Source organism: Oncorhynchus nerka, linkage group LG17, assembly GCF_034236695.1.
Source record: "Oncorhynchus nerka isolate Pitt River linkage group LG17, Oner_Uvic_2.0, whole genome shotgun sequence".
In the NCBI taxonomy this organism is placed as follows: Eukaryota; Metazoa; Chordata; class Actinopteri; order Salmoniformes; family Salmonidae; genus Oncorhynchus; species Oncorhynchus nerka.
The window spans coordinates 40,092,236-40,118,280 of record NC_088412.1 but is presented as its reverse complement, the minus strand read 5'-3'; the positions used below and the strand labels follow the sequence as shown (position 1 = coordinate 40,118,280).

At 42.5% G+C, this 26,045-nt stretch overlaps 1 protein-coding gene across 1 annotated transcript in view; it reads left to right on the top strand.

Annotated features, from left to right (window-relative positions):
* Positions 1–16,486, top strand: part of LOC115145218 (C-Jun-amino-terminal kinase-interacting protein 3-like) — a 69,235-nt gene extending 52,749 nt beyond the window's left edge. Inside the window, 9 exon segments of the mRNA XM_029686610.2 lie at positions 1,513–1,580; positions 1,773–1,921; positions 2,212–2,383; positions 2,800–2,913; positions 4,011–4,049; positions 9,939–10,115; positions 13,996–14,142; positions 14,415–14,449; positions 14,452–16,486. Coding sequence (XP_029542470.2) covers positions 1,513–1,580; positions 1,773–1,921; positions 2,212–2,383; positions 2,800–2,913; positions 4,011–4,049; positions 9,939–10,115; positions 13,996–14,142; positions 14,415–14,449; positions 14,452–14,541 — 991 coding nt within the window. The 3' untranslated portion in view covers positions 14,542–16,486.
* Positions 16,487–26,045: the final 9,559 nt, after the last annotated feature.

The window sequence follows — 26,045 nt, the reverse complement described above, 5'->3', positions numbered from 1 at the left end:
GTAGAAGCACGGTGGCTAGGAAAAACTCCCTAGAAAGGCCAAAACCTAGGAAGAAACCTAGAGAGGAACCAGGCTATGTTGGGTGGCCAGTCCTCTTCTGGCTGTGCCGGGTGGAGATTATAACAGAACATGGCCAAGATGTTCAAATGTTCATAAATGACCAGCATGGTCGAATAATAACAAGGCAGAACAGTTGAAACTGGAGCAGCAGCACGGCCAGGTGGACTGGGGACAGCAAGGAGTCATCATGTCAGGTAGTCCTGGGGCATGGTTCTAGGGCTCAGGTCCTCCGGGCGAGAGAAAGAAAGAGAGAAAGAGAGAATTAGAGAGAGCACATGTGGGGTGGCCAGTCCTCTTCTGGCTGTGCCGGGAGGAGATTATAACAGAACATGGCCAAGATGTTCAAATGCTCATAAATGACCAGCATGGTCGAATAATAATAAGGCAGAACAGTTGAAACTGGAGCAGCAGCACGGCCAGGTGGACTGGGGACAGCAAGGAGTCATCATGTCAGGTTGTCCTGGGGCATGGTCCTAGGGCTCAGGTCCTCCGAGAGAGAGAAAGAAAGAGAGAATTAGAGAACGCACACTTAGATTCACACAGGACACCGAATAGGACAGGAGAAGTACTCCAGATATAACAAACGGACTCTAGCCCCCCGACACATAAACTACTGCAGCATAAATACTGGAGGCTGAGACAGGAGGGGTCAGGAGACACTGTGGCCCCATCCGAGGACACCCCCGGACAGGGCCAAACAGGAAGGATATAACCCCACCCACTTTGCCAAAGCACAGCCCCCACACCACTAGAGGGATATCTTCAACCACCAACTTACCATCCTGAGACAAGGCTGAGTATAGCCCACAAAGATCTCCGCCATGGCACAACCCAAGGGGGGGCGCCAACCCAGACAGGATGACCACATCAGTGAATCAACCCACTCAGGTGACACACCCCTTCCAGGGACGGCATGAGAGAGCCCCAGTAAGCCAGTGACTCAGCCCCTGTAATAGGGTTAGAGGCAGAGAATCCCAGTGGAAAGAGGGGAACCGGCCAGGCTGAGACAGCAAGGGCGGTTCGTTGCTCCAGAACCTTTCCGTTCACCTTCCCACTCCTGGGCCAGACTACACTCAATCATATGACCCACTGAAGTCTTCAGTAAAGACTTAAAGGTTGAGACCGAGTTTGCGTCTCTGACATGGTTAGGCAGACCGTTCCATAAAAATGGAGCTCTATAGGAGAAAACCCTGCCTTCAGCTGTTTGCTTAGAAATTCTAGGGACAATTAGGAGGCCTGCGTCTTGTGACCGTAGCGTACATGTAGGTATGTACGGCAGGACCAAATCAGAGAGATAGGTAGGAGCAAGCCCATGTAATGCTTTGTAGGTTAGCAGTAAAACCTTTAAATCAGCCCTTGCTTTGACAGGAAGCCAGTGTAGGGAGGCTAGCACTGGAGTAATATGATCACATTTTTTATTGTGTAATGTTGGCTTGACTGTTTCTGTTTCAGGCATGTGAAGGGTCGTGTGCTGGTGGCTCTGGCAGACGGGACATTGGCTATCTTCCACAGATCTGACGGTAACGTAAACTTCCCTAACCTACCTAATTATTCTGAGCTCTCACCTATGAGCCTTAACCATTAACTGTCTGTTGTGCTCAAAAAATGACATTCCATGAGCAACATTACTTTTTCTAATCATGATTTAAAGCTTTACATAAATTGTTTGTGCATGCGTGTGCGTGTGTGTGTGGGTCTCTCTTTATCTCCAGATGGGCAGTGGGACCTGTCAAACTACCACCTGATGGACCTGGGTAGACCGCACCACTCTATCCGCTGCATGGCCATGGTCCATGACAAAGTGTGGTGTGGCTACAAGAACAAGATCCATGTCATCCAGCCCAAGAGCATGCAGATAGAGGTTGGTCACAGGAGGGAAGGGACTGTTTGTATACTAGAGGAAGTTGCGAAGTAACCTTTTCTCAGACCTGGAGACTCACGTTAGCTCCCAGACATAATGTCAAGACATTAGCTCAGTGGACTAGCAGTCTTGAGTCTATCCCCAGTTATGTCGATTGATTGAGATGGGTTGGGGAGAGGTCATGTAATGTCGCTCCACATTGATTTACTTTAATTTATTTCAGAATATTATCAATCAACCAATCCTCCCTTTTCCACCCTTCACCCCCCCCACCCCCTTTCCCACATCAGAAGTCCTTTGATGCCCACCCTCGCAGGGAGAGCCAGGTGAGGCAGCTGGCGTGGATCGGGGATGGGGTGTGGGTGTCAATCCGTCTGGACTCCACGCTGCGTCTCTACCACGCCCTCACACACCAGCACCTACAGGATGTCGACATCGAACCATACGTCAGCAAGATGCTGGGTAGGAAAAACCTAAGCTAAACAGCAGGAATGGAGTCTATTTCCATTTAAATTCAGTCAATTTAGAAATGAAACATTCTTCGCGTTATCCTCGAAGAGAAAGATGTGGAAATGGAATTGCAGTTTACTTCCTGAATTGACTGAATTGAAATGGAATTGACCCCAACCATGCTATCCAGCTCTGGCGAGGCTGGTTGTCCATTATCTGTTTGTGTTGTATAGACAATTTGTATGTTTCTTGTCATATCAAGACCATGACTGTAGGAGTTGGCAAGACAGATCTGGGGACCAGCAAGCTAAGCTTCGGCCGACTCATTGATAGGACCATATTATTTGACCCCATTTTAGTCTATTGAGATGCATCCAATGTATGGATTGACCTGTGTTCTCTCTCTTCTCTCTCGCCCTGATTGACAGGTACTGGCAAGCTGGGCTTCTCCTTTGTGCGAATAACAGCCCTTCTTATTGGTGGAAACCGCCTGTGGGTTGGGACTGGGAATGGTGTGGTCATCTCCATACCACTGACAGAGAGTGAGTTTGAGTGGCACGCACACGCGCTTTAACCCTACCTCTTTGATTTCACTATTCTGTGCTTCTGTCTTTACTTTCCCTTTCTATACTGAACAAAAATATTTCGCAACATGCAACAATTTCAATGTTTTTACTGAGTTACAGTTCAAATTAGGAAATCAGTCAATTGAAATAAATTCATTAGGCCCTAATCTATAGATTTCACATGACTGGTAATACAGATATGCATCTGTTGGTCACAGATACCTTAAAAAATAAGTTGGGGCTGTGGGTCAGAAAACCAGTCAGTATCTGGTGTGACCAACATTTGCCTCATGCAGCGCGACACATCTTCTCATAGAGTTGATCAGGCTGTTGATTGTGGCATGCCAATTGCACGCTCCCTTAAAACTTGTGGCATTATGTTCTGTGACAAAACTGCTCATTTTAGAGTGGGCTTTTATTGTCCCTAGCACAGGATGCACCTGTGTAATGATCATGCTGTTTAATTCGTTTCTTGATATGACACAACTGTCAGGTGGATGGATTATCTTGGCAAAGGAGAATTTTTGTATTTTTGTATTTTTTTAACCTTTATTTTACTAGGCAAGTCAGTTAAGAACAAATTCTTATTTTCAATGACGGCCTAGGAACAGTGGGTTAACTGCCTGTTCAGGGGCAGAACGACAGATTTGTACCTTGTCAGCTCGGGGATTTGAACTTGCAAACTTTCGGTTACTAGTCCAACGCTCTAACCACTACTCACTAACAGGGATATAAACACATTTGTGCACAAAATTTGAGAGAAATAAACTTTTTGTGCATATGGACATTTCTGGGATCTTTTTTTCAGCTCATGAAACATGGGACCAACACTTTACATGTTTGCGTTTATATTTTTGTTCAGTGTATATCAGTCTATTTTTCTCTTATTCCTTAATGGTTTCTCTTTGTTTTTTCTCTTTCTCTCTTGCTGTCTCTCTATTTTATGGCTGGCATCCCTGTACTTGTCCTCCCTGTCCTGATATCACTCTTGTCCACTCTCTCCTCTCCTCCCTCCCTCTCTCATCACTCTCTCCACTCCTCCTTCTCCTCTCCTCCCTCCTTCCCTTCCTTAGCGGTAGTCCTTCATCGGGGACAGCTCCTAGGTCTGAGGGGTAAGTTAAGACTCCCTCTGTCCCACAGGGATGATGTCACATACCGCTCTCTGCCTGTCTTACCTCCATCTCCCCTTTATCGGTCTCCAACATAAGCCTGGTTCAGTTTCAGTCCTAAGCACCCTTATTCCCCCAATGTTCACATATTTGATAGACTGGATAGGTGTGAGCAATGTAGTGATTGGACCGGAGTAAGTTACAGTATATAGCACTTGTGGAGATCTGAGAGGATTAGATAGCCCACCAACAGGATAAGCAACAGGACAAGTTCATAAAGGTCCCTGAGACCTATCCAGTCATTTCAGATGTGTCAACCACAAAGGGGACGAGGGGCTAGGGATCGAAATGGAACAGAGGTGGTCTGGATTTAATTCAGGGAAATCACTTTTGTTCATGTGTAACTCTGCATGCTATCTTCAGGTGTTGTAAAGTACTGTATATAATCCATTGGCACACATATATGTAGAGTATGGTGTTAATGTATGTACTGTATATGTATTAGAGGTCGACAGATTAATCGGAATGGCGGATTAATTAGGGCTGATTCATAACAATCGGAAATCTGTATTTTTGGACACCAATTTGGCCAATTATTATTATTATTATTTTTTATTTTACACCTTTATATATCCTTTATTTAACTAGGCAAGTCAGTTAAGAACACAATCATATTTTTAATGACGGCCTAGGTACGGTGGGTTGACTGCCTTGTTCAGGGGCAGAATGACAGATTTTTACCTTGTCAGCTCGGGGATTCAATCTTACAACCTTACCGTTAACTAGTCCAACGCTCTAACCACCTGATTACATTGCACTCCACAAGGAGACTGCCTGTTACGCGAATGCAGTAAGAAGCCAAGGTAAGTTGCTAGCTAGCATTAAACTTATCTTATAAAAATCAATCAATCCTAATCACTAGTTAACTGCACATGGTTGATGATATTACTAGTTTATCTAGCGTGTCCTGCGTTGCATATAATCGATGCTGTGCGTATTCGCGAAAAAGGACTGTCTGTGTACCTAACCATAAACATCAATGCCTTTCTTAAAATCAATACACAAGTACACTGCTCAAAAAAATAAAGGGAACACTTAAACAACACAATGTAACTCCAAGTCAATCACACTTCAGTAAAATCAAACTGTCCACTTAGGAAGCAACACTGATTGACAATAAATTTCACATGCTGTTGTGCAAATGGAATACAGGTGGAAATTATAGGCAAATTATAGGCAATTAGCAAGACAACCCCAATAAAGGAGTGGTTCTGCAGGTGGTGACCACAGACCACTTCTCAGTTCCTATGCTTCTTGGCTGATGTTTTGGTCACTTTTGAATGCTGGCGGTGCTTTCACTCTAGTGGTAGCATGAGACGGAGTCTACAACCCACACAAGTGGCTCAGGTAGTGCAGCTCATCCAGGATGGCACATCAATGCAAGCTGTGGCAAGAAGGTTTGCTGTGTCTGTCAGCGTAGTGTCCAGAGCATGGAGGCGCTACCAGGAGACAGGCCAGTACATCAGGAGACGTGGAGGAGACCGTAGGAGGGCAACAACCCTGCAGCAGGACCGCTACCTCCGCCTTTGTGCAAGGAGGAGCAGGAGGAGCACTGTCAGAGCCCTGCAAAATGACCTCCAGCAGGCCACAAATGTGCATGTGTCTGCTCAAACGGTCAGAAACAGACTCCATGAGGGTGGTATGAGGGCCCGACGTCCACAGGTGGGGGTTGTGCTTACAGCCCAACACCGTGCAGGACGTTTGGCATTTGCCAGAGACCACCAAGATTGGCAAATTCGCCACTGGCGCCCTGTGCTCTTCACAGATGAAAGCAGGTTCACACTGAGCACATGTGACAGACGTGACAGAGTCTGGAGACGCCGTGGAGAACGTTCTGCTGCCTGCAACATCCTCCAGCATGACCGGTTTGGCGGTGGATCAGTCATGGTGTGGTGTGGCATTTCTTTGGGGGGCTGCACAGCCCTCCATGTGCTCGCCAGAGGTAGCCTGACTGCCATTAGGTACCGATATGAGATCCTCAGACCCCTTGTGAGACCATATGCTGGTGCGGTTGGCCCTGGGTTCCTCCTAATGCAAGACAATGCTAGACCTCATGTGGCTGTAGTGTATCAGCAGTTCCTGCAAGAGGAAGGCATTGATGCTATGGACTGGCCGGCCCGTTCCCCAGACCTGAATCCAATTGAGCACATCTGGGACATCATGTCTTGCTCCATCCACCAACGCCACGAGTTGGCGGATACTTTAGTCCAGGTCTGGGAGAAGATCCCTCAGGAGACCATCCACCACCTCATCAGGAGGATACCCAGGTGTTGTAGGGAGGTCATACAGGCACGTGGAGGCCACACATACTACTGAGCCTCATTTTGACTTGTTTTAAGGACATTACATCAAAGTTGGATCAGCCTGTAGTGTGGTTTTCCACTTTAATTTTGAGTGTGACTCCAAATCCAGACCTCCATGGGTTGATAATTTTGATTTCCATTGATAATTTTTGTGTGATTTTGTTGTCAGTACATTCAACTATGTATAAAGAAAAAAGTATTTAATAAGAATATTTCATTCATTCAGATCTAGGATGTGTTATTTTAGTGTTCCCTTTATTTTTTTGTGCAGTGTATATATTTTTAAACCTGAATATTTATTTAATATTGCCTGCTAACCTGGCTTGTTGCGAACTCTGTGAAGACTATTTCTTCCTAATAACAGCCAACATCGCCAAACGGGGGATGATTTAACAAAGGCGCATTTGCAAAAAAAGCACAATCGTTGCACGACTGTACATAACCATAAACATCAATGCCTTTCTTAAAATCAATACACAGAAGTATATATTTTTAAACCTGCATATTTTGCTAAAAAAAAATCCAGGTTAGCAGGCAATATTAACCAGGTGAAATTGTGTCACTTCTCTTGCGTTCATTGCACGCAGAGTTAGTGTTTATGCAACAGTTTGGGTCTCCTATTTTGCCAGAATTTTATGTAATTATGACATAACATTGGAGGTTGTGCAATGTAACAGGAATATTTAGACTTATGGATGCCACCCGTTAGATAAAATACGGAACGGTTCCGTATTTCACTGAAAGAATAAGCGTCTTGCTTTCGAGATGATAGTTTCCGGATTCGACCATATTTATGACCTAAGGCTCGCATTTCTGTGTGTTGTTATTATGTTATAATTAAGTCTATGATTTCATAGAGAAGTCTGACTGAGCGATGGTAGGCACCAGCAGGCTCGTTTTGCCAGCAGCTCGTCGCTGTGCTAAAGCATTGAGCTGTTTATGACTTCAAGCCTATCAACTCCCGAGATTAGGCTGGTGTAACCGATGTGAAATAGCTAGCTAGTTAGCGGAGTGCGCACTAATGGCGTTTCAAACGTCACTTGCTCTAAGACTTGGAGTGGTTGCTCTGCAAGGGCCGCAGCTTTTGTGGAGCGATGGGTAACGCTGCTTCGAGGGTGACTGTTGACGATGCTTTCCTGGTTCGAGCCCAGGTAGGGGTGAGGAGAGGGACGAAAGCTATACTGTTACACTGGCAATACTAAAGTACCTATAAGAACATCCAATAGTCAAAGGTATATGAAATACAAATCGTATAGAGAGAAATTGTCCTATAATTCCTATAATAAGTACAACCTAAAACTTCTTACCTGGGAATATTGAAGACTCATGTTAAAAGGAACCACCAGCTTTCATATGTTCTGAGCAAGGAACTTACACCATAGTACCCTCCAAACTCGTCATCAAGCTCAAGACCCTGGGTCTCGACCCCTCCCTGTGCAACTGGGTACTGGACTTCCTGACGGGCCGCCCCCAGGTGGTGAGGGTAGGTAACAACATCTCCACCCCACTGATCCTCAACACTGGGGCCCCACAAGGGTGCGTTCTGAGCCCTCTCCTGTACTCCCTGTTCACCCACGACTGTGTGGCCACGCACGCCTCCAACTCAATCATCAAGTTTGCGGATGACACTGCAGTGGTAGGCTTGATTACCAACAACGACGAGACGGCCTACAGGGAGGAGGTGAGGGCCCTCGGAGTGTGGTGTCAGGAAAATAACTTCACACTCAACGTCAACAAAACTAAGGAGATGATTGTGGACTTCAGGAAACAGCAGAGGGAACACCCCCCTATCCACATCGATGGGACAGTAGTGGAGAGGGTAGTAAGTTTTAAGTTCCTCGGCGTACACATCACAGACAAACTGAATTGGTCAACCCACACAGACAGCAACCTCAGGAGGCTGAAGAAATTTGGCTTCTCACCAAAAGCACTCACAAACTTCTACAGATGCACAATCGAGAGCATCCTGTCGGGCTGTATCACCGCCTGGTACGGCAACTGCTCCGCCCACAACCATAAGGCTCTCCAGAGGGTAGTGAGGTCTGCACAACGCATCACCGGGGGCAAACTACCTGCCCTCCAGGACACCTACACCACCCGATGTCACAGGAAGGCCATAAAGATCATCAAGGACAACAACCACCTGAGCCACTGCCTGTTCATCCCGCTATTATCCAGAAGGCGAGGTCAGTACAGGTGCATCAAAGCTGGGACCGAGAGACTGAAAAACAGCTTCTATCTCAAGGCCATCAGATTGTTAAACAGCCACCACTAACATTGAGTGGCTGCTGCCAACACACTGACTCAACTCCAGCCACTTTAATAATGGGAATTGATGGTAATTGATGTAAAATATATCACTAGCCACTTTAAACAATGCTACTTAATATAATGTTTACATACCCTACATTATTCATCTCATATGTATACGTATATACTGTACTCTATGTCATCTACTGCATCTTTATGTAATACATGTATCACTAGCCACTTTAAACTATGCCACTTTGTTTACATACCCTACATTACTCATCTCATATGTATATACTGTACTCGATACCATCTACTGCATCTTGCCTATGCCGCTCTGTGCCATCACTCATTCATATATCTTTATGTACATATTCGTTATCCCTTTACACTTGTGTGTATAAGGTAGTAGTTTTGGAATGGTTACTCGTTGGTTATTACTGCATTGTCGGAACTAGAAGCACAAGCATTTCGCTACACTCGCATTAACATCTGCTAACCATGTGTATGTGACATGGCACATATTGCACTTTTACTTTCTTCTCCAACACTTTGTTTTTGCATTATTTAAACCAAATTTTACATGTTTCATTTTATTTGAGGCTAAATTGATTTCATTTATGTATTATATTAAGTTAAAATAAGTGTTCATTCAGTATTGTTGTAATTGTCAATATTACAAATACATTTTTTTTAATTGGCCGATTAATCGGTATCGGCTCTTTTTTGGTCCTCCAATTATCAGTATCGGCGTTGAAAAATCATAATCGGTCGACCTCTAATATGTATGAGTCATATCTGTATGCTATTGTTGTGATGAATATTGATCATTTCAGTGACGTAGTCAATATATTAGGTATGGGGTTTTGGGGATGCCTTGTCTCTTCATTATTGCATGTTGATGGCATGTTTTAGTATTGCTCCTATTTCAGTATTCAGATTTTTTTTTTTTCACCATCTGCAAATTCATAAGTGAAAGACCACAGGCTTATTCAATGGATTGCCACGTACAGAGAATTGCAGGTAGAAATTTTATGTATAGAGCCACAGTTTCCTATTCTGCATGACTGAGAGGGATGTCTGTACTATTTTGCACATTTCTATTTTAAATGCTCTGTAACGATGTAGCCTGCCCAATTGATGAGTCTTATTGGCAAGCCTGCTCTGTGTGTACTATTGTGATTGGATGGTCTCATGCATCAATGTCCTTGTCCTATACGCTGGTCTGTCAGATGTCAGCTGTTCTGATTGGCTATTGACTCCACTCCCATCCCGATAGCCAATAAGGTGTCTCCAACATCGTCCGGTGGCGTGGCCGGGGGTGTGATTCATGTGTATGCGGACGACAACCCAGAGAAAAGCAGCGGCAGCTTCATTCCATACTGCTCCATGGCCCAGGCTCAGCTCTGTTTCCATGGACACCGAGATGCCGTCAAGTTCTTTGTCTCTGTTCCAGGTCAGTTAGTAATCATAATTTGATTTGATAAAGTTAATTATCCCCTTAAATGCATTAAATCAAATGTGTAGTTCTTCACTAACTAAAAAAGTATTATACCTACTGTCAATACTCTGTGAGGATGGACCAGATTGTCAACTGGGCACTAAAATGCAAAAGTGGTTCACAGTGTTTTAATTTGTGGGTATCTATTGGTAAGGTTCTTTAGTACAATGTGACAACAGCTGTAAAAAGGGCTTTATAAATGCAATTGATTGACTGATCTGTTTCTCGTTGCCTGTTTAACAAATATATATATATATATATATATACAATATATATATACAGTACCAGTCAAAAGTTTGGATACACCTACACATTCAAGGGTTTTTCTTTATTTATAACTATTTTCTACATTGTAGAATAATAGTGAAGACAGCAAAACTATGAAATAACACATATGGATTAATGTAGTAACCAAAAAAGTGTAAGAGGAATGCTTTTCCAACAGTCTTGAAAGAGTTCCCACATATGTTGAGCAATTGTTGGCTGCTTTTCCTTCACTCTGCGGTCCAACTCATCCCAAACCATCTCAATTGGTTTGAGGTCGAGGGATTGTGGAGGCCAGGTCATCTGATGCATCACTCCATCACTCTCCTTGGTCAAATAGCCCTTACACAGCCTGGAGGTGTGTTTTGGGTCATTGTCCTGTTGAAAAACAAATGATAGTTCCACTAAGCGCAAACCAGATGGGATGGTGTATCGCTGCAGAATGCTGTGGTAGCCATGCTGGTTAAATGTGCCTTGAATTCTAAATAAATCACTGACAGTGTCACCAGCAAAGCACCATCACACCTCCTCCTCCATGCTTCACGGTGGGAACCACACATGCGGAGATCATCCGTTCATCTACTCTGCGTCTCAGAAAGACACGGCGGTTGGAACCAAAAATATAAAATTTGGCCTCATCAAACCAAAGGACCGATTTCCATCAATCTAATATCCATTGCTCGTGTTTCTTGGCCCAAGCAAGTCTCTTATTCTTATTGGTGTCCTTTAGTAGTGGTTTCTTTGCAGCAATTCGACCATGAAGGCTTGATTCCCGCAGTCTCCTTTGAACGGTTGCTGTTGTGATGTGTCTGTTACTTTAAATCTGTGAAGCATTTATTTGGGCTGCAATCTGAGGTGCAGTTAACTCTAATGAACTTATACTCTGGGTCTTCCTTTCCTGTGGCGGTCCTCATGAGAGCCAGTTTCATCATAGCACTTGATGGTTTTTTGCGACTGCACTTCTAGAAACTTTCAAAGTTCTTGAAATATTCCGGATTGACTGACCTTCATGTCTTAATGTAATGATGGACTGTCATTTCTCTTTGCTTATTTGAGCTGTTCTTACCATAATATAGACTTGGTCTTTTATTCAATAGGGTTATCTTCTGTATACCACCCCTACCTTGTCACAGCGCAACTGATTGTCTCAAACGAATTAAGAAGGAAAGGAAAGAAATTCCACAAATGAACTTTTAACAAGGCACACCTGCTAATTGAAATGCTTTCCAAGTGACTAGCTCATGAAGCTGGTTGGGAGAATGCCAAGAGTGTGCAAAGCTGTCATCAAGGCAAATGGTGGCTACTTTGAAGAATCTCAAATATAAAAAATATTTTGATTTTGTTAGCAGTTGATGTTATTCTTCAATAACACAAACCCCAAAACAAATCAGGTGGAGAAAATTAGATTTGGTTTGAGAAGGACAAATCATTGATTTTATGCTGGGAGGTAGATGTTCAGACTCCCCTGTCCTCAGCTTTTCTTCACATAATAAAGAAACAGGATGTAATTTATCACCCCCCACCCTAGCCTGGGGTTGACCAATCAGAAGTCCTTGCAGTACAACTGGGACAATGGCCAAATAACAAGTATTCTGCTCCAGACTCAATGTACAGAACGTAGCACACAAAGCACATGTAGCTCTGAGTTCAGGACTGACATTCCACAGATTCTAAACAGCTGTTGAACTGAAAAACAACTCCTATTTACATTGACACTTCCCTATTGACCATCAGTACTCTATTTAGTTTTTAGTAAACTCGTCCTCTCAACCTCTGCATTGTGCATTTATCTTCTAAATATTCTTATAATTTGTTTAACACTTTTTCGGTTACTGCATGATTCCATATGTGCTATTTCATATATTTGATGTCTTCACTATTATTCTACGTGTAGAAAATAGTAAAAACAAATCCTTGAATGTGTAGGTGTGTCCAAATGTTTGACTTGTACTGTGTACGGTAGTGGCCAAAAGTTTTGAGAATGACACAAATATTAATTTTCACAAAGTTAGCTGCTTTAGTGTCTTTAGATATTTTTGTCAGATGTTACTATGGAACACTGAAGTATAATTACAAGCATATCATAAGTGTCAAAGGCTTTTATTGAAAATGACATGAAGTTGATGCAAAGAGTCAATATTTGCAGTGTTGACCCTTTTTTTTCAAGACCTCTGCAATCCTCCCTGGCATGCTGTCAATTCATTTCTGGGCCACATGCTGACTGATGGAAGCCCATTCTTGCATAATCAATGCTTGGAGATTGTCAGAATTTGTGGGGTTTTGTTTGTCCACCCGCCTTTTGAGGATTGACCACAAGTTCTCAATGGGATTAAGGTCTGGGGAGTTTCCTGGCCATGGACCCAAAATATTGATGTTTTGTTCCCAGAGCCACTTAGTTTTCACTTTTGCCTTATGGCAAGGTGCTCCATCATGCTGGAAACGGCATTGTTCGTCACCAAACTGTTCCTGGATGGTTGGGAGAAGTTGCTCTCGGAGGATGTGTTGGTACCATTCTTTATTCATGGCTGTGTTCTTAGGCAAAATTGTGAGTGAGCCCACTCCCTTGGCTGAGAAGCAACCCCACACATGAATGGTCTCAGGATGCTTTACTGTTGGCATGGCACAGGACTGAGGGTAGCACTCACCTTGTCTTTTCCAGACAACCTTTTTTCCCCGATTCTCCAAACAATCGGAAAGGGGATTCATCAGAGAAAATGACTTTACCCCAGTCCTCAGCAGTCCAATCCCTGTACCTTTTGCAGAATATCAGTCTGTCCCTGATGTTTTTCCTGGAGAGAAGTGGCTTCTTTGCTGCCCTTCTTGACACCAGGCCATCCTCCAAAAGTCTTTGCCTCACTGTGCGTGCAGATTCACTCACACCTGCCTGCTGCCATTCCTGACCAAGCTCTGTACTGGTGGTGCCCCGATCCCGCAGCTGAATCAACTTTAGGAGATGGTCCTGGAGCTTGCTGGACTTTTGTGCACCCTGAAGCCTTCTTCACAACATTTGAACCGCTCTCCTTGAAGTTCTTGATGATCCGATAAATGGTTGATTTAGATACAATCTTACTGGCAGCAATATCCTTGCCTGTGAAGCCTTTTTTGTGCAAAGCAATGATGGTGGCACGTGTTTCCTTGCAGGTAATCATGGTCAGGAAAAACAATGATTCCAAGCACCACCCTCCTTTTGAAACCTCCAGTCTGTTGTTCGAACTCAATCAGCATGACAGAGTGATCTCCAGCCTTGTCCTCGTCAACACTCACACCTGTGTTTACAAGAGAATCACTGACATGATGTCAGCTGGTCCTTTTGTGGCAGGGCTGAAATGCAGTGGAAGTGTTTTTTGGGGATTCAATTCATTTGCCTGGTAAAGAGGGACTTTGCAATTAATTGCAATTCATCTGATCACTCTTCATAACATTCTGGAGTATATGCAAATTACCATCATACAAACTGAGGCAGCAGACTTGTGAAAATTAATATTTGTGTCGTTCTCAAAACTTTTGGCCACAACAGTGTGTGTGTATATATATATATATATAATATTACATTTTTCTGTTTCTCTGTCAGGCAACGTGTTGGCCACCCTAAATGGTAGTGTGCTGGACAGCCCATCAGAGGGTCAGGGGTCCTCGGCACAGCCGGAGGCTGAGGCTCAGAGCATACAGAACGTTCTGGTGCTGAGTGGAGGGGAGGGCTACATCGACTTCCGCATCGGTGAGGAAAATCACACACTCACTCACGCATGCACACACACACCATACACCCAAGTTCATGTGGTGCTCTTTTGAATTCCTAATCGAATTCGTCTCCAGATTCTCTACCCTTCTGCTCTAGTTGTGCACTTGTTCATTTCACTTTATGGATTTAAAATACCAATCCAATGCTTTTATATGTGTGGATGTGCAGAAACACTTCAGTACAAAGGTGACAGACACCGGGCGTGTCTGTTCATGCTGACTGGCTCTCTCACTTCATCTGTGTGTCAGGTGATGGCGAGGACGACGAGACAGAGGAAGGGGAGGTGCCGGGGGTGCCCCGCAGATGAAGCCTGCTGTGTGCAAAGCCGAGCGGAGCCATATCATCGTATGGCAGGTGTCCTACATCCCTGTGTGACACTCCCACCCTCAAGGGTTACCTTGCATCCCCCTGTCCCCCTTCTTGCGCCCAGATTATCACCCCCTTCCCCCATCCTAAAACTAACCCACCCTACCCACCCCTCCCTGCCCCTGTATCTACCCCTGGTCATGATGTAACTATCCCTAGGCTTGGGAATGACCCCTCAGCCCCTGTATGTACTATTACACCCATTTTAACTATTGATATCCCCCCAAAAACCTTCTAACTACCTATTGCCTTGTAAGTATCACTCCCCCAGTCCAGTAACTTTCCAAATAGCTTGACTATGACTACCCCCTTCCCCTCCCTCACCCTGTTTTTTTGCCGCTTCTACCAATGTAATTATTTCGCCCCACCATGAGCCTTGTAATTACCCCTGCCTCCTAACTACCTCCGCTACCCTGTATCTACTCCCTAAAGCCTGGAGTGTGTCTTAAATGGCACCCTAGTCCATATATGGTGCATTACTTTTGATCAGGGCCCATATGGTGCTGGACAAAACTAATGCACTATATAGGGAATAGGGTGCCGTTTTAGACATACTTGTATTTATTTCCCCTGGAAGGACATCTGTATCTCTCCTGTATTGACCTTTGACTTGTAATGGCCTGCATCTGCCCCCAAGCTACTCCCTGATACCTACAATCACCCCTAACTCCTCCCTTTCTCGCTCTGCCCACCTCTTACCAACATCACAAGTACAGGAACATTAAAGACTACTGCGTAATGTAACGCCTCTCCAGGAATTACCCAAGATTTGCAGCAACAGCCAACCAGTAATCCAAAAACTATTTATGGTATGACTTACTAAAACCCCCCACCTCCAATCAGCTCTCAGCTCACTGAACCACGATCGAAACAGAGACAGCTGATTGGTCAAGAGGGATTCAGGGACAGGCAGCTATTGGTCGGAGTGAGTGACACAGTCACTAGCCACTCATTTCTGAGTTGAATGTAGAGAGAGAGAGACTGACAGTTGATTGGTTGGTTCAGGGTGATTTTACCTCAGCCAGCTGTTAGAAGGTGAGGAGACGTTGTTGAATGTACGTGGAAAAAAAACAAGATCAGTCTTGAATGCATTGGCCTGTAAATACAGTGAAATTTGATCAGGAGGTGTGCAGACTCAGGATGGCACCCTACGCCCTCCCTTTATAATGCACTATTTTTGACTAGTTCTTTGTCAAAAGTAGTGTACTATATAGGGAATAGGGTGCCATTTGGGATACAGATGTAGTAAAATTCATGGGGGATGACTGATCCAGAAAAACAGGTGTAGTGGAGTAAAGAGAAACTCTTGATTTGGCATCAGAGGATGAACAGGGATTGTAATTGTTCCACGTTAGAAGCAAGTTTCCAGACAGCCTTATGGACATAGATTGTCTGTGTTTGAGCACATCAAATATGTGATGCATTGTGGGTAAGTTGGGACTGACTGATTGATCTACAAATAATAATGAGTATTTATTCATGATGCAAGGTGATTTGTAGATCAGTCAGTCGGCTGCACTGTCGATCAAACCCAAACTCTCCTGTAGAGAAAATGGACAGATAAAGAGTCTCAGTTCTATTTCGGCCTTTGTAAAAACCTAAATCCTCTCAGGTCTGTGAACACCAAATGGGAAAGGGCGTAGGGGAAAGTAACCGTGCCGAAATGTAACTGTGCCAAATAGTGGAAGGAGAGAGAGAGAGAGAGCCAGGCATTGGCTCTGATTGGTTCATAACTGATTCACCAACCACCCACTGCTCTAATTCGCTGTTCCCAGACTGACAGTTGGACAGTGAGGTTTGTGCTTGGTCGCCTGTTTTGAGTGACAGCTGTCATTAAGGATTCTGTAACTCTCCAGCCATGCCCAAGGCCCCTCCCCCTCTTGTTCAGTATGTAACTCATATCTCTTTATCTTTGTGGATGAATTATTAAACCTAGTGTGCGCTGAAAACCAGAGGCCATGTTGTCTGTCGTTCTCTTCTCTGTTGGTTGACTTATTTTCAACCTTTTTTAGTGTTTTTATTTATTTATTTATTTACTTACTTTTTTATTTTTTTAATTAGGACCAGGATTCAATCTGATTTCAAGGCCAACCTATGCCCCATTTAAAGGTAATTTCCGATTGGCGTTTGCCGTGAATCCGGTCTCCGCAAACATTACCTTTAAAAGATGCATAGCCGACAAAATGTGATCGGATTAAGGACTCGATTTAATCTGTTGTGTGATTGATTGTGTGATTGAAATTTAAATCACGTTCATGTTGCACAGCTGACATTACGTTACATTTTATATCCTGGTTAAAGGTGCATTGAGTACAGTACAAAGTCTATCACACATACAACCACCCTTAATGCCTATGATATACCTGTAAAAATAAACGAATGAAATTCATTGAGAAAAAATCAAATAAATGCAAATTCATCCAAATTTATTTGAAGCTGGCTGTCCAACCACATTCAGTGTTTACAAACTGCAGCGCCTTCCTTCTTCACTGTTGGTTCTCCTTGGAAGTTGAAGAGTGTTTTTGGATTATGATGAGGTAAGAAAGCAGTACACAGCTTCATGCATTTTAAGACATATTCTTCAAAAACCAAGAGGTGTTATGTTACAGACGACATCTTTAAAATTGCTCAAATGAATTAAATAACTACACTAACCGAACTGTGAATGTGTGCCTTCAGGTTAAAACAAAATAAATCCCAATTCATTCATGAGATTAGAGAAATGTGCCCTAATGTTCACCTTTCTCTCTTTGTCAGGGGTTATTGCTAAATTTCAGAGAGAGCACAATTGCATCCTACATCTATGACCGTCCAGTACATACAAAGAGCAGGAGCAGATATAATACTAAAGAACCTACAGTACAAGGATTCTTCTTGCAGTGTGAGTTCAATCTTTAGGTTAACTCGCTGTGAATCTTGCACTTTGCAATTTAATCCCAATGTCATCTTGTGTAAGTAACTGTAGCAGAGAAGATGTGCGTTGTCATTCATTCATTCAATAAATATTTAATCAAAGCAGCAACATCACTCCTGTCACCTACAGTACAGCTGCCTGTTACAGAAAGCCGCAAAGCGATTTTGTATCAGTGTGTGTTTTATGTGTCTGTGAAGAGGGTGAGTGGGTATGATCAGTGGCCATAAAAGTAGACCTACGTTGATAAGTATAGTGCCTTCAGAAAATATTCACACCTCTTGACTTTTTCCACATTTTGTGTTACAGCTTGAATTTAAAATGGATTCTATTTAGATTTTGTGTCACTGGTCTACATACAATAGCCCATAATTTCAAAGTGGAATTAGGTTTTTAGATATTTTTACAAATTAATTAAAATAAAATAAAAAAACTGTCATGTCTTGAGTCAATAAGTATTCAACCCCTTTGTTATTGCAAGCCAAAATAAGTTCAGGAGTAAACATGTGCTTAACAAATCACATAAGTTGCATGGACTCCCTCTGTGTGATATAATAGTGTTTAACATGATTTTTGAATGACTACACACACACACACACAATTATCTGTAAGGTCCCTGAGTCGAGCAGTGCATTTCAAACACAGATTCAACCACAAAGACCAGGGAGGTTCACTGCCAGGGAGGTTCACCACAAAGACTCACTGCTGTACTCGCTGCCAAAGTTGATTCTAACATGTATTGACTCAGGTGGATGAATACTCTCTGCCTGCGATTCAAGTTAACACACAACATAGCACCACCACCTTTGAAGGTTTTCGTCAACCTCTGCAGACTTAAATAGCAGTTCCAAGAACCTCCACTAGGGGAGACTGTAGCATCCTCAAACAAACAAAAAGGAGACACGGGGAGTAGCCCGACACGAACTTTAGATACCAAGGAGCAGTGCTTGATTTCAGCCAGATCCTGCCGGAACAGGATCCGTCCGGCACCTCTCAGTTTTGCACTTGTTTCGTTGCGGAACCCATTTGCCAAGATCCGGTACCTCTCGTGGCATGAAAAATACGTTTCACTGTTTGCAATGTAAAAAATAAAAGCAATCAGCGTTAGGCTAATTCAAGTTGACTGCTTTGTAATTCTCATGGTTGCCCCCTAAAAAAACATAATGTGAATAATTGATTCGTGTTGGGCTGGACCGTTTTATGTTTTGCCCAACATTGTAGCCTGTATAGACCAACGCATGGCCATTGCTATGTTGAGAAAGAAGCGCGCCTGTATCTCGCACAGAACTAGAATGAGATTCACTTTCTATATCTCTCCCTCTCTCTACTCTGAATGAGCCTGCAACTCTCATCATTTATTTCCTAATATGATCATAGCCGCGCAAAGGGTTTGTTAGAGTTGCGTAAATTCGAATCTGGTATCAGGATAAATATAACAATGAGCCACCGATTTTATACTATGTATGTTTTATTAGCTAAGTAATAAATGGCAAATGCAACTTTCGTATATACGGGCTCACTGTAATACCACGCAGGGCAGAACAGGGAACTGACAAGACGTATGTAAAACAGTATTCTTTATACTGTGATAGACAGTTCCAACCCGTCTGTTGGCCTATCACAGTAGAGACTGGGCGTGGTTTAAACTTGCTCAGCCTATTGCAGGCGCTCAGGCGGGTCCCCGCCTCTTGGCGCTTCTGTTGATAGATGTAACTGTTGCTTGTGAAGAACATCCAGGCTCTCATGCTCCATACCGTTATCTCGCACCTGGCTCCTGTTATCTAACAAAAGACCGCTTGTTCTCGCAACACCCCGCACTGAATGTGCCCCCCCAACTCATTGCGTCTTCTGTATTTTTCGATCTCAGTTAAATCTCGTGATGACCACCCCTCCCTATCACAACTTTGTAAGATACAGCAAGTCACACCATGTGCTCAATATTGTTACATACAAACACAAGGACAAAGCATCTGCTGGGCTGATATCTACAGTTATCTGCAACATGCAAGTCACACCATGTTACTCAGTTCTTGTCACACACAAACAGGCAAGTAGCAAGCAGTTGTTTAATCTCATAATGATGCTCCAGTGCACAAATGCAGACACCTCACACAACCAACATCAGATAATATTTAATCATATATATGGTAATGGCTATAATGTAAAACACAGGATCCAACAGGTTCTGGAGGTGCCGCAGCAGCACTCTTGATAAATTTAAATCAAATCACATGTTATTTGTCACATGCGCTGAATACAACAGGTGTAGACCCTACCATAAAAAAAGAATACATACAAGTTATATAATTACTGCTGTCTGTTCAGAAACAAATTAAATGCATTAGAATAGTGCACCAGGAGTAGGCATATAATTTAGCCACAGATTATCTTTTTATTTTTTTTATTTTATTGCCTAGCTGTGGATTGTGTGTAGCCCACTCATGAGGCATGCCTAAAGTCGGGAACACGCGCGGCAAGTCTGTCAGTGAACAGCATGCAGCCAAAACAGGCTTTTACCAAGTAAAACAAGAGAGATAAGCTTTTGGCACGAGCACATTGGCCATCGCCGGTGAGTAAACTGAGCATCAATGGGTATAATTTCCTCCTCATACGGTACAATATGTGTGTGTCCACACACCTACAGTAGGTCTAGGGCTAGGCTATTGATGGATTGAGGACAAGGTCGTTTTTATTGATCTCAGATTCTGTTTGTCAGTGTCAAAGTAGCTTTGTCATTTCGATCATTTGTGAGGTAGTAAAAGTCTCCAGTCATCTAAAATTATATAAAATTGCATGAAATGCATTTATGAAGGTCACATTTTTTTCCCGAACCCTAGGATACAAAAAACTCCCCATGTGTGCAACTTCTGTAAGCAACTTCTTACTGATCTATGTCGGTTTGCAAAATAAATTCTAATGCATGCAGTGTTTTATTATAATGTTTTTTTTCTCCTGTTCTGGTACCTCAGTGTACCACAGGTCACCCCCCTATCTGGCTCACTTTTTGTTCCAGCACCTCCCAATTTACAAAATAAGCACTGCCATATGCTCTCACTCACATCGCTATCTCCTTTGGGAACATCACACTCATGCGCGCACACACGTAGCATCTTGTTACATTTCTCAAAATTAGGCAACATGGGCTCAGATGTATGTACAGTTATTTTCTGTGTGGTGGAAAATTAGTTGAAAGGGAGAAGAGGATGTGATTTCTTGTGGCGGGAGAGCGGCACATATTTAGGAATTAGTTCAGCATTGCCATGGTTCAACAGCTTAAAGCATTCATTAACATGCTCCCAAAGACAGCAAGACATTCAATGACTCATGATTATTATTGTAGACTATAGGCTACTCCTGCATCTACCTTGTACAATACTGTAATCATTGAAGTAGGGTATCCATCCACATTTTAAATTAAATGTATCAATTAGATAAATAATATAATAATAATAATATAATATTATTGTAGAAGAGCTAGACTAGCAGTAGAAATTGAATGGGTTAAACTGATGCAAGAGTTGGGGATAGAGGATGCATCTGTCATTAGTAATGTTTCACAGTAACATGTCAAACTAACCCTTTACAGAAATAGCTCGCCACAAGGTTAGAATATGACTCAGCGCTAAAGCCGACCTGGTCCCGAAAATAGTATATAAGGAGAGTGCCTTCCTTAAGAGGGCATGATAGTGCTACTTGACTTATCACTGACAGACAGCTCGTGACACTTCAACTATCATCAACCTAAAAGGTAATATCTGACTTTCATACTCTAGAACAATTGTATCTCTTGACTTCTGATTTCTGAACGAGACATGCTGAGACAAATACCCTCTACGCTCCTTGTGCTGAACCGGAGTGGATAAATAGCATCAGTGGTGTTACTAAGGGGCTTGATCTCGAACCGTTCTCTTCACTAATCAGTAAATCATAGTACAACTTCTAGTAGGAGAAACGGATACATATCTGACTTTCATACTCGAGAACAAGTGTATCTCTTGACTTCTGATTTCTGAAGGAGACATACTGAGACAACTACCCTCCACACTCCTCGTGCTGAATAAATCCACCTCCTAACCGAGGTGGGTGAGTAGCAAAGGTGGTGTTATAAGTTTTTTTTGTCTCAAACCGTTCTCTTCACTAATCAGTAAATCATAGTACAAACTTCTAGTAGGAGAAACAGATACTAAGTGATTGGATAAGCATCTGGAGAAATTGTGAGTGGAAGAACATACTCCTTGGGGACCAACCAGGTCAACCTGCGCTAAGGTAATTAACCGCTTGTTGTAATACATATATAAGGCATTAATACTAGTAAGTGTTTTGATGATTGTTGATGTTATAGATTAAGGACAAAGAGGAAATTGTAATAATGTGTACAACTGTGTGACTTGCAAACATTGAATAAAAAGTAGAAACTAGACCCAAAACCCTAGGGGAGAGAACGCCTCTGACACTCCCGTTCTAGGGGAACAAGTCTAGTTTCTACACTAAAGTCAATATGATGGTTTGGACAGAATAATAATTTTATTGTAACAGGTATCCTCTATATTAATACTCAAGTAGTATTAGTCGACGGACATATACTGTAAATCGTAACTAAGGTATAGCTTGTGTGAGTCTAGATATAAGAGCATACAAGGGGAAAGCGAAAGTAAAACCCAGAGGTACTCTAAGTCTGATTGATATTATCTAAGATCCCGAAACACGCCTAATGGCACCACAAAGGCTAATCTCTGAATAAAAGGGCAGGATACATAACCAGGCCAGTCCGGCGGGCCTGTGAGTCACCTGTTAGCCGGGTGACATAAGAACTTGAGTGAGACGACTTGTAATCACTCTCGACGGGGGTACCTTAAACGGTCTTATAGCAAAATCCCCTACCGCGACAAACACTAAACTTAACCCTTACCTTAACCATTTTACATTTCTACTTGATTGAGGTAGGGACATATAAGGATCCCAGATAGCATGCACCCTCTGGGAAATCCTATCCTAAACTCCTCTACTCTACTGAAAGTCATGGACACAACTCCTATTGAAATACTGGGAACTTGTAACAACACAGTCTGTGATTGGCTAACAATGTTTAGATCTGTATACAGCGAGATAAGATAACGTATCATCCCATGAGGTGTTGAGGGAAAGCAAGATTACCTATAGATTGGACGTCATCTTTTCTAGGCCATAATAACCAGAAATGTGACCCGATTCAGGAAACTAGGTGTATGCCGCAAGACACGACTTTGAACGTAATATTTTTTGGGGGCATGCCTTCTCGAACATGTGAACTTTCATGTGCCTTAACAACAAACTTGTATGCCATCTGTAAATACAAAATAAAATTGTTAAATCACAAGCCTTGTTGGATAAGCCACAGAAAAAGTTGGCAACCTTCCCAATAACCATGATTGGCTGAGATAATGAGTGGGCTGGAAATGCAGAGAAAGGATTGGTCTGCCATATTGAAGGCTGCAGTCTATTTGAGCTTGTCAGTCTGGTAATCCCGTCGAACACGCTTTTTTAAATGTTTTGTGTAGTGGAGCTGCACTTCTTGCACTTTCTGGAGGATCAAGTTTTGAAATCAGTGGAAATAGAGTATGATAGCGAAAGAGATGGAGAAAACCCCTGTCTCCGGATTACATCTCCACCTAAGGGCAACCGTTACACTTTGACGTGTCATGTCGTAACGTACAGCACGCATAAAGCAACTATTTCTGTCTTACAATCTCTCTCCACCAGGTGTAGCACTACTCTCATCCTTTAAAAACAAGAAATGGACAGTGACGGGGGTAAGGGGGGATACCTAGTCATTTTTTGCGTCATCATTGCATGCGATCATCATTCTCAAAGCCGCTGTTTACTTCTAAGATCACTTTAGCACCGTCCTAAAAACCTGATTCAAATTTGACACAAACCTTCAAATAGGTATGTAATGACACATTATATAAACTCTTTATAGTGTTTTATTTACATTTTAAAGGCGATAAGGTGATAAGTTGGACAGATCGAGTGAAAAAAAGCAATTTTCCCACACAACATCTCTCCTTCTCACTATCACGCATTAGTTTTGCTTCCCCACCCGCCAGGTCGCAATTGTAAATGAGAACTTGTTCTCAACTTGCCTACCTGGTTAAATAAAGGTGAAATACATTTTTTTATAAAGACCCGACGGGGCTCATTCCCTGCTTGAATTATGCAGAAACGGGCAGCGTTTAGGTCATGCAATTGATTTTGTTGGAAAGGGGAGAAATTGTGCTTTACAATGGTATTGACATTACAGTTGATCTGGAAGTATTATGTTTTTGGTGCGCTAAAATAAGGGCAATTGTACGGACCAAGTCGATGTAAGAGTTTACATTAGCTCAATGTGGCAAGCTATATTGGAAGGTCAGGAAAAACTGTACATTTGTAAGGGTTTTCCTGTGGTGAAGGAGAAGCGGACCAAAATGCAGCGTGGCGGTTATTCATGTTCTTTAATAAAGGAACTAGACATGAAATAACTAACAAAACAATAAATGTGTGAAAACCTAAACAGTCCTATCTGGTGAAAACACAGAGACAGGAACAATCACCCACAAACACACAGTGAAACCCAGGCTACCTAAGTATGATTCTCAATCAGAGACAACTAATGACACCTGCCTCTGATTGAGAACCATACTAGGCCGAAACATAGAAATACCCAAATCATAGAAAAACAAACATAGACTGCCCATCCCAACTCACACCCTGACCATACTAAATAATGACAAAACAAAGGAAATTAAGGTCAGAACGTGACATTTCTAACATTTGTGGTTGATATTTAATTAATATAAATATAAACAATGCACCTTATGACTTTTATTAACATGCAGACGTCCCACAGATGTTAGTAAGGCGTTGATATCACTTCATGTCAGTCAGATATTCAAAGGTAAAGACAGCCGCATGGTGCTGCTATTGCCTAGGCTTAATTTTGGCACAAATCACTCCCCTAGCGCACTACAGGTGAAAGATTAGTGGAATCTGTGTGGGTAGCTGGACAGGGAGGATGACTGACAGTGAAGGTGAACAGGTGGTCACGTGTCAGGTGACAGAGGAATGGATGAGACTGAGGCAGGAATTCCTTTAACCATAAAGTGGTATATTTACTGAGTAGTGTGGATTCATGGACGCACAGAACTTCTGGATCAGATGGAGTTAAGGAAGAGAAAGCAGCGAGATCAGGCGATGGCAATTTCCTCCTTTTATGGAGTTGAGATCTGTCGGACATTTCCACCTGACCTAATTAAAGCGCCCCTGGCCCAGCTGAGTAAATGGCAATGAATTAAAGGATTATTCCACCAACTCCATGGGCCTTTTCTACAACAGGTTTTATATTCGTATTCATTATGGATCCCCATTAGCTGCTGCCGAGGCAGCAACTGCTCTTTCTTTGGGTCCAGCAAAATGAAGGCAGTTATTGTCACGTTCTGACCTTTATTTTCCTTTGTTTTGTCTTTATTTAGTATGGTCAGGTTGGGGTGGGCAGTCTATGTTTTGTGTTTCTATGTTTAGGTTTCTGTTTTGGCCTAGTATGGTTCTCAATCAGAGGCAGGTGTCCTTAGTTGTCTCTGATTGAGAATCATACTTAGGTAGCCTGGGTTTCACTGTGTGTTTGTGGGTGATTGTTCCTGTCTCTGTGTTTTCACCAGATAGGACTGTTTAGGTTTTCACACATTTATTGTTTTGTTAGTTATTTCATGTCTAGTTCCTTTGTTTGTTTCCATGTCTGTGTTTGTCACCACACGGGAATGTTTCGTTTTGGTTTTCGGTCATGTTCACATTTATTGTTTTGTATTTCTTAGTGTTCAGTTTATGTTTTATAATAAACGATATAGACACTTACCACGCTGCGTTTTGGTCCGATCCCTGCTACACCTCCTCTTCAGACGAAGAGGAGGAAATCTGCCGTTAGTTATACATTTTTTTAAACATTACAATACGTTCACAACATATTAAGTGTGTGCACTCAGGCCTCTACTCTACTACCACATATCTACAACACAAAATCCATGTGTACGTGTGTGTTTAGTGCATATGTTATTGTGCGTATGCATGTGTCTGTGCTAATGTTTGTGTTGCTTCAGTCCCCGCTGTTCCTTAATATTTATTTTTTATCTGTTTTTATTATCTAATTTTTATGCTTGCATGTGTTAGTTGATGTGGAATAGAGTTCAATGTAGTCAAGGCTCTATGTAGTGCTGTATGCCTAGTCTGAGAGGAAGAGAGAGGCCCAACTCAGTAGAAAATCTGTCTCCCTCCAGCAGGTCGCTTTTTCTGGGTGGTTTTGCCCCCTTATAGCAAGGCATTTTTGTATGGCGTTCAATGAGTATGGAATTTGGTCAACAAGAAAATGAATGGCTTATTTGCTACGTTTTATTTTGCCTTCATTTTAATAGAGAAGACATTGAGACCTAGGTCTATTTTTCAAATCTGCCCTGTATAATAGAACATAATTACACACATTATACACAAATATATGTACATATGTAAAGTGTTGGTCCCATATTTCATGAACTGAAATAAAAGACCCCAACATTTTCCATATGCACAAAAAGCTTATTTCTCTCATATTTTG